Below are 14,778 nucleotides of genomic sequence, written 5' to 3'. Positions count from 1 at the left end.
CTACTGCAGACTTAAGTTTTTTCCTGCATCCTTGCCACCTGACTACGTATCACCTACCACACTCTAACCCTGGATTTTATGGCTACTTTGCTTGAAGCCTGCTGATACCGAAGTGTTACAGGGAAAAATACTATGGTAGGGAAAGTGAGTCTTTCATATTTTTAGATTGGAAATTTATCAAATTCCTTTCAGTACTGACAGTTGTTCTAAAAGTTAAGTCTGGTTTTTCTACTGAATATCCATTGTTCCTTTTTTTTTTTTAACTAATGGCCTTTCCATAATTTTTTTTGCTTTTGTGAAATTTATGAAATTATTTTAATTTGTATAGCTGATTCTGCAAACAATGACAATCTGAACACACCCCCAAACGTCCTGTGCTCAATTTAGTTCCATGATGAACAAGTAAAATTCACATGTTCTTTATTTGTCCATATAATACACCATTTTTTTTTAAGTTTTAAAATTAGATAAAAGCATATTAAATGGCAGGTGTATGAAGTTCTTCAGAAACAATGCCAGAACAAAAAACTGAATTACAAAATGTTAAAAAATATGTAGGTACATTTGAACTTAACATTCCACTAACGCATGTTACAGATATTGGCTAATGAAAAATAATTGTGCCACTTACCTATTTTTGCTGTTTCTAGGAACTTTTTATTCTGTACATAGGACGATTCTGTACAAAATATGAAGTCTACATTTTTATTACTTATTACCATAAAACAAGGTACAATGTATGTACAATATTAAAATGAAGCCATACTAAAGCCACACTAAAAAGACACTTGTAATATTACTTTTGACATTCCTGATGTACAGGTGTAATTTTGGAAAATGGGGGAAGGTGTCAGACACAGAACTTTATGAAGAACAACAGTCACCAAAATTCTACTTTAATTTTTCTTTTTCTTTTGGATTTATTAATTTTAGAATGGTTTAGTACAGGATTATAAGTAGTATATAAATACTGATAATAAACATGCTAAACCATTACTGCTGACAGATTTTGGAATATTGCCTAAGCAAATGTTCAGTGGCCCAAAACTTCAAATATGACTTTATGGTGAACTTTAAACCTTTAAAAATACTGTAATATTTCCCTTTTTGGTGAATGTTTATCTTCAATAAAGATCAGAAATAAAATCTAGACAGTGAAAGATGTTCTTATACGTTGAGCATCACACAATCAATCAAACATTGATATACAATTTGTTTTTTCTTTTTTTTCCCCCCCTTAGGTAACATAAGAATAATTCCTTTCAGCAACCTCTTGCACAAACATACTTAACACCCAAAAATCAAAGGTAACTGATAATCTACCAGCTAAAGATGGAAGTTCAAACAATGGTATATCAAAATACATAGACATTGCTTTACACAATTAAAAAAGCACCCTTTTTCCCTCAAAAGGAGAAGGCATCTTTAAACTGTTTTAATATAGTTTATCCTAATGGTAAAGCGTATTCTTTTTCAAGTTTTACAGGAAATGTTTTCAGACACAGTGGACATTCCACTTACAGGTTGGGTTGGTCTTTAAATTTAGTTGTTGTAAGCCAATATTTTACCACCCACAATTTTCTTCCAATAGACAACGTAACAAATATTGGAAACTGAGTGTTAAATGCAACCAACAAACAGCAGGCACTACATCTGCACAAGGTTACTATGAATGTCTGCTTTGCGCAATTTTTTTAATGGATGCAGGAGATGTTAATACTTCCTTAAAAAGTAAACAAAACTATTTTTAAAGAAGCCACATTTTTATCTCTTTATGCATCAAGACATTAAACATTAAGTTATATCATGTTACTGCCAGAGACAAAAGAAACTAATCACCCATTTAGAATAGCAGAACACATTTCAAACAGCTTGTAAGCAGGATAAGTAAGTCAAAATACTGGCCACCCTGAGAGAAATCAAATATTGAAGACAAAGCACTATATTTTTTGAAGAGATTTTCCTCCCGTGCTTTTCCATCTACAACAAAAAGCTCATTACATGCAAGTAATCTTGTGGAATATATAGCAGCATTTGAAGATCATCAGCAACTCAGATGCATTTTCAGTTCACTTGTGAGGTGTATTTGCAGCACATGTGCTCTTTACAACAACAACAAAAAAATATTTTCACGGTAAAATTATGGTCACTATCTCCTCAGCTCTTAGACTCATTTAAAAAGAAGCAGAATGGAATTCAAGGGTCTGTTCTTTTTCTTATTTTAATAAGCTTGTGATGTTGTGTTTCCTGAAAGGTTATGTACATCTTTCAGATAAAAACTGATGCAACTGAAATCACGCATATCTGCCACAGAATATTGAACTCCTAGAGCCCAAGAAAAATGCTGAGTATTAAAAGCTCAGATAAGGGAGAAAACAGTGAAAGCGAAAGAGTATTTTACTGACTTGAAAAAACTTAAAATGAAATTTTATATTCAGTCTTTTCCCAGTCATAGTAAACAAATTTTCATTTTAGGAAAAATTCTTCTACCAGTTTGTATCTGGAATACTGGTGCCGTATCATACACTAAAAGACTGGAAAATATGGCTTTAAATATACATAAAGTATTAGGACATGGTATATATAGATACATATCTTTATCCTAAGGAAAGGAGAAATAAATTTACAGAATTCTTAGAAAGGAATGATGATTGAGGATTGTCATGAAAGTTACCAGTTTGTAAGCCATGTTTCATAATACGAAAGAATAACTGTGTATTTTCAAAACTGCTGGTATATAACAAGACAGCAATAATGTGGAAACAACTGTAAAGTTAGGAAATCCTAGAAAAAGTTTAATACTTAAATTTGAAATAATTTTACTTTTGAAAATACACATTTATCATTAGTATCAACTATTGGTCATTCACTGATTCAAACAGAAAGAGTTTATCGAATGCTTTTCTCAAGTATGACTATAAAAACTGCATGTTATCAGCTAGCTGGTACTACGATAACACCTCCAGGAAATTGTGTCCACTTGATTATAGTCAACCCAATATTCTGCATATGGAATTGGGTAATTTACCATTGTTTGAACTACTAATCTTGAGCTGCATACTCTATTAAGTTATTGCCTACAGAACTGGGTTGAAGAAAGCTTTGACTTTGTGTGTAACTGATTGGTATGGCACAAAAAAGTAAGTTCTACTGTAGAACTGAGTCCAGAAAAAAAACAAAATAAAACAAAAACAAACCAACTTTTCCTCCAAAAGAGTATTTCACTGTAATAGTTTTAATGCCCATCATGTGATATTAATTCATCAGCTCTGCAATGTGATTCCAAGGCTTTCATGGTATAGATATCCTGAGGCAGTTCTGACTTGCGTCGCACAAGAGGACGATCTTTTTTCTGATCTTTCTGTGCCTGAAATAAAAATAGAACAAAGTTGGCCAAAAATACTAATTACTAAACAACTACTTAAAAATATTTCTTGCATATCAGTATGTTCACTTATGGGAAAAGAAACAGAAAACATATGGGAAGTTTATACTTTCTCCTCTTTACCCCACCAGCTACCCAGCTTCAAGTCTTGAAACCATTTTTTTGCTAAGAGGAAAAATTAGAAACAACTAATTAATTCTAAGCTATTAGCAATCACAACATTACTACCACAATTACCACTTGATAACACTTTTAAAAATAAAATTACCATCCGTCTTCTCACTTACTGTTGATTTTGTATGTCTCTACATGTAAGATAAATGACTAAGTTTTTTCCATGCTTCTAATTACTTGCATTATTCACATATCTGAAAATTTAAGGTTCTGCTGTATTATTTTACTGATTCTCTCTCAAAACCAGACAATATTCCTACCAAAGTATCTTTAAACTATATAATCATGTCTTTATATAGTTGCCATATCTGTCTCACCTACCCTAATTTGCCTGTAAGATCAATGATGTTTATTTATGTTCTTCTATTAAAAAGTCCTTATAAAAACGGAATAGCTTTTACTTAGCCATTGACTACTATCATGTTCAAAAAGGCAGTAAGTTATGGTGGTCAAATTTTGTTGTAGCAAAGAGCATTCACTAAAAATGCTCACATAGTCTGGTACAGAAAAAATTCCTGGTCTACTTTCCTCAAGTCATTCCATCACCTCTTCAGTACAGACATTCTGTCACATTGGTAACCTCTGGCATAAACCTTACTTTCACTGAAACTGTAGAGATCTTTACATAAATCCTCACTTCTGAAGTTTTATTTTAAAAAAAAAAACCTAAGCTGTCCTTTTGACTTGTCTTTTTTTTTTTTAAACTGGTAACTGTAATACCTCTTGTTTTAGCATCAATTTCTGATGCTACTTAGCAAGGGATACATAACTGTCTTTCCAGTGTCCTCTCAAAGACTGATGCAAGAATGCTACCTAGCTTGCTTTCTGCAATACCCTAATCCTTAATCAATTCTTTTGCTGCCTGGTGACCCAGACTTACCAATCTTCTTGCAAGCTTTATACTTCTCACAGATTTCTGTAAGTTTCTCCAATAATAAAAATTCCTGTTTCAAACTGTTCTATTAGCTCTGCTAGGACAGGATCTTTATCTTTGAAAAACAGGCTTATAACCTTCTAATCATCTCATTTACCTCTTCCACACTTTCTGAGCAAGGAAAAGCAGGGAAGCCTGCACTTGGCTAAAGAATGCTTGAACAGTTCCAGCTCAAGTTTCAGAATTTTATTTAGTTTACAATTTGTTTCTTTCCTATTACCATCACTTGTTTCATCACCATCCCTTCAAACAATTGATGCAGGGGCCAGCTGGGAAGGGGAAAATCAAGCTAATCCATACGAGTGCGATGCACTTGTTTTCCAGCTGGAATGCTATCGATGAAGCAGTATATAGCCCCAACATTACAGCTCTTGAAGTTGAGTTCTTTGTAGAAAAGAAGGTAAGACCTAGGTAGAGTCCTTGGTTTTATTTTGGACTGCCATTACTGTTTGTGCACTTTATATTGTATAATACTGGCCCAAATCCCCAAACACTTCCAGCAGCTGGGACTGGGAACTTCGTTCTTGACTGCTTGTCCCAGCTACTAATATACAGTCATACTCTGGCTGCTTTTCTTCTAGAAATAATGTTAGAGCACTCAGGAAGTATGAGTTTTAATTCCCTCTGGTTAGGATGGAAAATGAACCAAGGTCTCATAAATCTTGAGAAAATGGTTATGTGCTATAAAATAGCATAATAAAAGATGGACACTACCATCAACATAACTCTAAGATTACTGAAAAAAACCCAAGTACTGTTTAATCTTGTATGTACCTTTCTCCATTAGAACTCATTCTAGGCTCTGGAGTTAGTGAAAGGAGGCCCCTTCTCCTCATCACGAGGGGCCTGGCTGAGCTATCCAAGGTCTGAAGAAAGGCAGAGGTTTAGAAACTTTAATAAGCCCAGTGCTCCTCACTGACTAGCTCTAACCAGCATTCCCATTCAGGGCAATGTGACCCTCACTCATTGCCCTGGGTAGGTATGTAATTGAGCCAAGATTTACATGTAATGCATAGGGTTCCACTCCAGAGATAAGTGTTTAAAGAACAGCAATTACTGAGCATATCTTGGAGGCATTCCAACATTTCTTTTGATTTCAACCTTCATCCAAAATGCCATAGTACAAATAATAAATAAAATATAACCTTGCAGGATGATGACATTAGAATTTTAAGAGTAATGTAGGAGGTTAGGTTGACCTTACGCTTATTTTTATTAAATTCCTTATTTGATGCATTGGTTTAAATTAACAGACTTTACCTTCGATCTCAACCAGTTTTTTCCAGCTCCAGATCATTTCTCTGGTCTGAAACTTTGCTGGATTTAGATATATTCTTATTACTGATATTCCTACCAGCCATCTTAGCGATACTGCAATGCTCCCTGGGACCTCTCCATTTTCTATCAGCTCCAAGTTTAAATCTCTAGTTTGAATGTCAGTATTCTAGTTCCACTTAACTGAAGTTAAATTAAAAACACCTGAAGATTACTAAGCAGTAGCTAAAGATGAAAAGACTGGAACAACCTTGAGAGTCCTTACCCTGTAGTAGGTAATGGAACATGACAGATGGTGGACTGAGGAAAAAGACCCGTGAGTGGGTAAGACAAATACACACTTCACACATTTTTTTCAAAACATAGTAGCTTTAGCTACTAAGAAGGCTCTGAATAACAAACAAAAATGTCATCACTAGAATCTGTGTTTTATACAAGTTTTCCTTATGAAAAACACAAAACTGTTATATAGAGAACAGAACATGATGTGGTAAGTTTCAGCTGTATTTTTCACTATTCTCAAAGCATCATGACACAAAAAGCTATTTCTAAGTGAAAAGAAAATGAAAGTTTCTGTAGAAGAAGTGTCAAAACAGACCATACAGCAAATTCACAGGCATTAGAAATATAACACTATTTCCGACTGCTACGGTATCACTTAAAAGTAGCAGCTCTAATGAAGTTTATTACTCTACGATAAACGGTCACATGGCTGAAGATATAGCCCAAGTTTATGTCTATGATTAACAGTTGCTTTAAAAAAAAAAAAGTAATTCATAGTTTAGAGTACTTTGTTATCTTCACATGGCTTTACCTGACAAGCCTCTTCTTTCACTGTCTTTTTCAGCATCTGCAAATCTTCAATTAAAGGCCCATCTGTTTCCATTGCAACAGGACTGTTCAGCAAACTCGTGTCACTATATGTTGGGTACTAATAAAACGCAGAGTGTTAAAATAATCATTCTTAGTAGTAATAACTAAATACTAAAAGTGTATTTGAGCATTTGAATGATATGATTAGTTAGTTGAGATTAACGTCAATATCTTATGCTTCCAGGCACCAAGTCATAAATTTAAAAATGGAACTCCCAATACTTTCACTTGGCAGAACCATCCTGTTGAAAAATACAGTCAGAATATAAAAAATATGCTTTCTTATCCGAGACCGAATTTTAAAATATTCGGATTTTGCCAGTATTGAATGTCTACTTTGGCAATCGTTTATCTGAAACCTTATTAATACATTGTCTAGTGATTTGTGAGCAGCGTAGCAACCCAAACACAATGATTTTACTTTCTGGTGTAATTTTGTAGTGGAAGAGAAAATACACTGTTAAAAGGCCAAATATGGTTAATATACATTTAAAATAATTTCAAAACAAAATACCAAACTTTTCTGTCTTGAGAAAGTAAAACAGGCGTAAACATCTTTTGGGAATTAAAAAAAAAATAAAAATCTTGTAAACACACTTATATAGTACCTAAAGCTTACTGTACAGCAATCTCAATAGTTTAAATTCTATTTTAATTCAGATTAGGTGTATGTGGTCTTGAAATCAAAACTCATTTACAAACACACACACTTTCATCCATTTTTCCTCATAAATATTTTAGTATCTGAGTGTACCAATAACTTAATGCAGATGAGACAAAACAGAAAAAACTGACAGCAAGGATCTAATTAATATAATTATAATGATCTAAAATCTTAAAATGTATTCTTGTGTCATACAGAGCCAGGAATAGCTCTGAACAACAAGACTTGTCAGTAATTACACAAAATAAAAAGTTAATAGAAATTCCAGGAGAAAAAAAAACCAAACTTAAAAATCCATTACAGAGAGTGCTAAAAGCATTTATATCCTTACATCAATTCAGTGGAACACTCAGTGCTCAAATTAATAATTTTTATTTCAAATTGCTTCTAATTACTAGCTCTTTTCGAGTATACTATGCAGAACATACTGTATACAGGTTGTATTAACCATTGTTTCAGAAAACGTATAGTTACAAAAAATTACTTGGGAAGAAAAGAAAATTTACACTGTAGAACTCTAAATTTTACTACTAGGAGTCAATCCCCTTTAGCCAGACATGCAATAGTTCATTATTTGTGACAGCAAAGGACCACATATATCAAGTACTCTTCAAGCAAGGCTTTGGTACGGCTTATCTGATTAGAGGAATGTTTTGTCACTGAAAGTCAATTGCTGCTTTCATATGAATGGTTCTTTTTTGATTAATTTAACCGATCCATTGTCAGCTGACATTATTTAACAGGTTTTGAGCAGTTTAGTAATTGTTCCCTGAGAAATGCCACAAAAGGAGAAAAGCATTTATGAAATTCCTCCTTCTTAGAAAAAAAGATGACCCCATACTTTCTGTTTTAAAATAGCACTGAGGTCATAAAGCGTCCAACTTCTGTTTATATGGTACCATTACTCCCTCTTCCACCACTTTAAACTCAGCTACACGATGCTGGAAACATACAGTACAGTAACTTTCTTGCTGCTGTATGGTAAAACTCTGGCTGCAAAGTAATTGAAATGTTTGGGGTTTTTTTGCCCACAGCAGCAATCAGTATGAATGAGGTAAAGGAAAACTGGCAGTGTTCTCCAAGCAAATTAAGTAAGGGGGAAAACCCAAGCCAAACCATCCCCCCTTCTCCCATAATTTCAAAATACCATGCATTGTCTAAAGGACCTTTGTTTCTTTATCCAAATTTCAGTTACATCAAGCAATGCCTGACAGGATGTTTCCCTTTTAGTAGGAGCCTGAAGTGCAGGTTCACCAGAAGACCGGCCCAATGCAAGTGTGAGAACAAATGCAGCAGACAAGAACATACAGTATTATTTTAATCCATTTGACACAGAGGAAAACTGACCAGTCATAACTCACAGTTTGCAGAAAGATCTCTTTTGTAATATATTGTTTGCAAAACAGCTTTTGAAGAGAAACCAATTATGGCATCTCTGTATTTTCCATAATTTTGCACAATAACTTTTCAAACCGCAATACGGTATATCTCCTATTATAAGAGAAGGAAAAAGTACTTCATATCATACTTTTCAGAAACCTTTTTTTAAAAAAAAAAATTCTTGCACAAGAGAAAGGTTACAAATTTTAAAAGTACTTTTATTGTATATCTTTCATAATACAATTAGTGAAATTGCTTTATTTCCATGATCAGTCAGACCTGTTTCCCCCACTGATATTTAACAAAACTAAAGTATTTAAACATGGAACATGTTAATCTTTTCTAAATACCTGGGGATTTGATTTGGCTAGATTTTCTATTTTAACCCATGCTTCTTCCCGTTCCTTCAACTTTAGCTTCTCTCTGAAAAAAAAAAATAAAAAGAAGTAAAAATGGCAAAAGAAGCTTGATGAATATTGCATCACAACTTCTATACTTTCTTAAGCATGAAGAAATTCACTAGAAGAATTCAACAGAATAAATTGTTAAGCTATGCTTGTTTCAGCCTACTGCCCAAAAATATCACTTACTGTTGACAGGACAATTTGCATCATATCAACACCCCATGATTGCAAAGCAACATTAAAAGGGAAAAACTTGTATTTTCTCATGAAAACAACAAACTGGCTAATACCAGTTTATCTTTAATAACTGCACATTGTTAAAAGTTAAAGTTAAACCAGAAAGAAGTCTTGATCTATGTTGAAAGCGTGTTTGTATTCTAACTTTACAGTATTTGAATTCTATATTGAAACATAAGAAATTTATAGCTGACCATAAAAAGGGGCAGAGATTCTTACCGTTAGCGCAATGGCTTCGTGTAATAGTTTAAAGGAAAAGGTTCAGAGACGTTTTGAACTGAACACTAACAGAGAAGTACTGGACAAAACCACACTCATTCAAAGGAGTTACAAGCCAAGAGGGATGACATGGGATTTTTTTTTATTTTTTAGATTAAAGTAGCAAAGGTTTGTTTCCTTATGCTCAATGCAATTCAAAATGGTATAACCTAGGGTTGTTTTTCCTTTCTTACAGATGAACAACTTATTGCAGACTAGAATGAACACCTGTCTTTGAAGGGTGGTAGAGTTTAAAAGGACTTTAACAGTGCTAAAAACGCTCTCAGGTTTCAATATACAGAGCAGATGATCCAAATGTAGAAAAAAAAGAGCAGTTATATTCAAGTACAATTTTCCTCCAACTCTCAATTAAGTTAAGGGGGGAGGGGGGGGAGAAGAACTCCTTAATAACCCCTTTTCCAGTTCTTCTGTGGTTAGAGGACTTTTTTGGTTCTGTCGTTACCTCACTCAGCACTCTGTCTGCCTTAGTTCACACTCAAAACACCACTCAAAAAAAAACCCCTCAAAAAACAGAGAAAAAGATTGCTTTCCCATTTAAAACGGATTCTACTTATTTGCTATGAGGGAAGAGAGACTTGCATAGTCTTTTTTTAAAAAGCAAATGTTCACATTTTGTTATCTGTAAACACACACATATATCTTAAAACTGTTATACTACAAGCTCATTTCTACTTAAATTGTAACAAAGAACTTCAAAACTTGGGCAAATCAATTTACACTAAGAATTGGTACCACTTCCGATGTATTGGTTTAAAATAAGTGTATAATTTGAACCACTACTTGAAGGAATCCATGTCTACTTTGAAATTAAAAATAAATTCAAATCCAGGTATTTTCAGTACCCACTTTCATAACTACGCTCCCCAGCCCTTAAAACGAGAGCCAAACCATTAATGCTTTTGACTTCTCAATCTCACTTTAGTAGGCTTTATAATATACCGAATATTCAAAAAATTATGTCTATTTAACAAAACTGGAAAGAGAGGAACAGAAGATAAACGACTTTTATGATCATAAAAGTTAGCTGCATTTTTGGGCATAAACCAGAAAAATTCTAGATTCCAAATCCCTGCTCTGTTCACTGGCCTATGCAAGAATACTCTGAACTCAGCAGGATTCTTCTGGCAAATAATGTAGGAATGCCTTGTATTACAACAGAGTAACAACTTTATTTTGGGTAATTTTTAAAAAACACATGCATATACGCTCACACACAATGCAGTGCTGAAAAATCCTGGAAAAGTGTATTGGGAAAAAATGAGTGACAACATGAAAGAATTACACTGGGTAAATAAAGCACGCTAAAATAAACACAGGATGTAAACTAAACTGTTTAACAGATCTTTTACATTGGGCTCCGCTATTAGCAGTGTCCCTCAAAATAATTTTTAGGAAGATGGTGACCCCCAGCAGTATTAGGTCAAAGACTAACATGAAGCATCCTATTCTTAAGAAGACTTTACAGTTCATATATAACAAGAAGTTTCACCAAGTCAATTTTGAGACTGCTGTAATCAAATGGGCAACTTCCTACTAAAGACACCATAGTTTTTCAGAGCTAAAGCACTCTGAACAAATTATTCCAAGAACAGACAGACACACTGATATGAAAACTTACTTCAGTTTTTCTGCTTTAAATTGCTGTGTGCAGTCATCGAACAGTTTTTGGTTCATCTCCATGAAGAGTTTCAGAGCATTGTATATCAAGCCATGTATTGTCCTATAAGTAAAACTTCTGGTTGAAACTCAGAGTACTTTAAACTTTGAAATCTATTTTTTCTGGTCAACAGTAGCCAATAGCCTACATAACTGGAAAATTACATCATTTCAGAATAAGTGGAAACAAAACTAGGTAGTGGAAGTTTCAGTTTACCTTCAAAAGGGCTAATACAAGTACAAGATTACCAACTTTGAATGCAGTTTTCCCTCTCTATAGTACTACTTGTCACTTACACTTTTGATGTTTGAACTTCATTTTTAATACATGTACCAATACCAGACTAGTTTTGAAATTTAGTAGCTGACATTAATCAATCTAGGGTTATTACAGAAAATGCAAGATGACATTAAAGATCTTGATATAAGTCACATACTGCTAACTGACAAATTCAAGAAAAAAAAAGAAGTATTAAAAGGAGCCTAGAAAAGACATCATTCATTTTGAAAACTGCCACACGGCAAGAGCCAGGACTCTTTAGAAAAGTGTTAGAAAAGCAAAGAGGAAACATCAGAAAAATTAAAGAAAAATAATCTGCTTTATGAAGCACTTTTACAGAGTAATTTACAGTTCCAGTCTGTAATCTATGGCTTACCACTAAATCCAAAAAGCAATCAGTTAAATGATTACTTTGTATCATACACGTGAGTTACAAGTAAGAGTGCAGCTGTACTGGGCAGCATGACCTCTGCTCAGAATAAAATGAATGCATGGCCTTGAAAGCTACAAAAAGCAACTGAGAGCAATCCGTATTTACTATGTACAACTGCGTCACTGAATTGGAATTTTATTAATAAGTACATTATTTGTTACTGCTTACATCCAGTGACCATAACCAATCACTTCAACATCACTTTATCTTCCATTTCTTCTCCTGTTTTTAGTAGCAGATTGACTACTCATTCTTGGCCAACCCATCAGCAGTCCTCAATTCATGGCCAGTGCTGGACCCTGATACTTTCACCTTCCCAGCAGTTGCACAATAGCTTTAACAAAGAGGCCCTTCACAACAGAACAGCTGCAGAAAGGAGCTGACCAGGACTGTTTTCATGCATAAGTACTATGTTATTGTGGGGGGAAAAAGTGAAAATAGTCAACGGAGAAAGAGAAGGAAACAATAAACCAAAAAAAAAAAAAAAAGAGGGGGCAGGAGGGGGAGAATGACCTGACATATTCCACTAGAATGCAGAAGAAATGCAAATCAGCAAAGAGGTTAGATCAGAAACAGGAGTTAGCCTTTACAAGTATCTGAACTACAGATTAATGTTAAATTTGTTTCATATTAATAAAAATCAGTCATGCATTAGATGCACTAAACCACTGTTTCTTGCTTAATGAAAAAAGGAAAAACTATCTTCCCCAATTCTTAGTATTTCCTAAAAATGTTGGCAACAGTAGTGTCCTCCTTATCCAGCAACTTTAATGTCATAAAATAAACAGCTCAACACACTAGCAACTCAAACATCTGAACCACTTTTAAGCCTAAAACTAGACATAAGTGAAGTAGCAGAATTTTATTTTTACAAGTGTTTCTTACTTGTTCCAATGCGTCTTTGAATTCCGATACAGGGATGGAAACATGATGGGTAAAATCTTTGCTGCGTTATCACTAATTAAACTCATAATATATTCATTATTCCAGTAGTATAATGCTCGCTCTGCAACCTATGATGACATGAATAAAAGGAACACTTCTTCAATCTCTTAAAGACCAAATCATTGAAACATTTGGCAAATATAAGGGAAAGGTAAGAAAAGTTGCAACTTGGATTTGCGTTTTTCCAGTGCACATGGGAATCATGGGCCTGACAGAAAGAGAGATGGAAAAATTGCTTTTTTTCCTCGATAGGGACCTGATTCAAACTATAACCTATGAACTCCGAAATTCAAGCAAAGAAATGTTTTCCCAAAGAAAGTATATTTTTAGAACTCTATTACAAGCAGTGAAATGCAAACACTATGTACTGAAAGGTTCGGGTACTTCTGAAAACAGCGAGCTTTTAAGCTTTTATGTTAAGCATAACACTGAAGTGAATCACCCAATATGAATGCACACACTGTGCTCTTGAAAAGAAACAATAAAGCTAACATTTGGATCCTAAAATTTGACACAGAATTGGAGATTTTTTTTCAACAAATAAAATTCATTACAGTGAATAATAATAGGTAACACAATTAACAAGTCTGCTTTATAAAAATCCTCATAATATTGTACATTCAGTAAGTACAGACCTGAAAGTGTGGACTGGACACACACTTGGCTAGCTGTCTGAAAAGAGGCTCCATAACTTTTACAAATTCAGATGGTTCAATAACATCTAAAATTTCTTCTAGTTCATTTAAAAACATGACTTCTTTTGGACTGTGAGTCTTTGGCCAGTATTTCAGCAGTGCCATTACAACCTGTAGAGACAAAGTGAATGTAATCTTCACAATAATTTGACTTTACCTTGCACTAAACTCTATCTCATTAAGAAGTCTGATATTTTAAACAGAACACAAAACTCAGATTTCTTGTCTCATGTGACTGTAGTGATCAGATATGGTTCAGTGTCACAGAAATAACTGTTAGTAGGTCTAAAAACACTTCTTCAGAAAACAAAGTTACACAGTTAAAAGACATGTTAAAAAATAATAATCAAAAGACCAGAGAAAGTAACATGACATCTAACTTAACATGATCATCAAACCAAAGTGCAAATTTGCCACTATACTATGGGGAAAATTATCTGCCACTTAAGTGATAGCAGCTTTCAATCTCTAATTTCTTGGAGGTGTACTCCAAAGCTCAAGAAATTAACTTCTATCATTATATTTTAAGAAAAGATTTACTACAAATACCCAAATTGACAGGTGACTGACTACTCTAGGCACGTTGCTCTTAAATGTTGAGTTTTATTTAATTGGCTATATTACTATAATCACAGTCTTAACTTCCTTAATGATTATAATATAATAAATTATTTACCCAGCGTGCTAAAGCAGTTTTTGCCTAGCAAACCATGAACACTCAAAAGATAGGGGGGGATGGGGAAGGAGGAGGAAGTGGGGAGACAACTAAACGATCCATAAAAATGCGACACAAAAGGAAGTCATCTGCCAGTTGGCTCACAACTCTTCCGAAGAGTCTGTACATCTGTGGGAAATGTTTCTGAAGTCTAATTGAAAAACAAATTCTCTCATCTACTGAATGTATAAGCAGAAGAATTTGAGTCTGAAAAGTGATACTAGTTTAGCAGTTAAATACATTTTGACATTATATTTATTAGTGGAGTTACCAATTACATCATAATTTATTTAAGAATCTTCAAAAATATGCAAATTTATATCGAGGGAATGATGACTCTGTTGCTGTTAGCAATTTCTGATTTAAGGAAAATGTGAGTAGACATAAATGCTCTTGTTACGAAAGGATGATGATTTTTTCCCAAAGATGTCAGTTTTCAAACCAAAGTG

General features: G+C 33.9%; 1 protein-coding gene across 1 annotated transcript in view; it reads right to left on the bottom strand.

Moving 5' to 3' along the window:
* Nucleotides 1-636: 636 nt before the first annotated feature.
* PPP2R5C (protein phosphatase 2, regulatory subunit B', gamma) overlaps nucleotides 637-14,778 on the bottom strand; it is a 52,941-nt gene continuing 38,799 nt past the window's right edge. The window contains exons 9-14 of the mRNA XM_009707391.1: nucleotides 13,555-13,725; nucleotides 12,860-12,987; nucleotides 11,224-11,325; nucleotides 9,036-9,108; nucleotides 6,583-6,699; nucleotides 637-3,367 (exon numbers count right to left, since the gene is read on the bottom strand). Coding sequence (XP_009705693.1) covers nucleotides 3,236-3,367; nucleotides 6,583-6,699; nucleotides 9,036-9,108; nucleotides 11,224-11,325; nucleotides 12,860-12,987; nucleotides 13,555-13,725 — 723 coding nt within the window. The 3' untranslated portion in view covers nucleotides 637-3,235. The remainder of the gene's footprint in view (nucleotides 3,368-6,582; nucleotides 6,700-9,035; nucleotides 9,109-11,223; nucleotides 11,326-12,859; nucleotides 12,988-13,554; nucleotides 13,726-14,778) is intronic.

The sequence above is a fragment of the Cariama cristata genome, unplaced genomic scaffold (genome assembly GCF_000690535.1).
Source record: "Cariama cristata isolate BGI_N322 unplaced genomic scaffold, ASM69053v1 scaffold4659, whole genome shotgun sequence".
NCBI classification, from domain to species: domain Eukaryota; kingdom Metazoa; phylum Chordata; class Aves; order Cariamiformes; family Cariamidae; genus Cariama; species Cariama cristata.
Note: the sequence above shows the minus strand (reverse complement) of the source record. Positions and strands in the feature narration are given on the sequence as shown.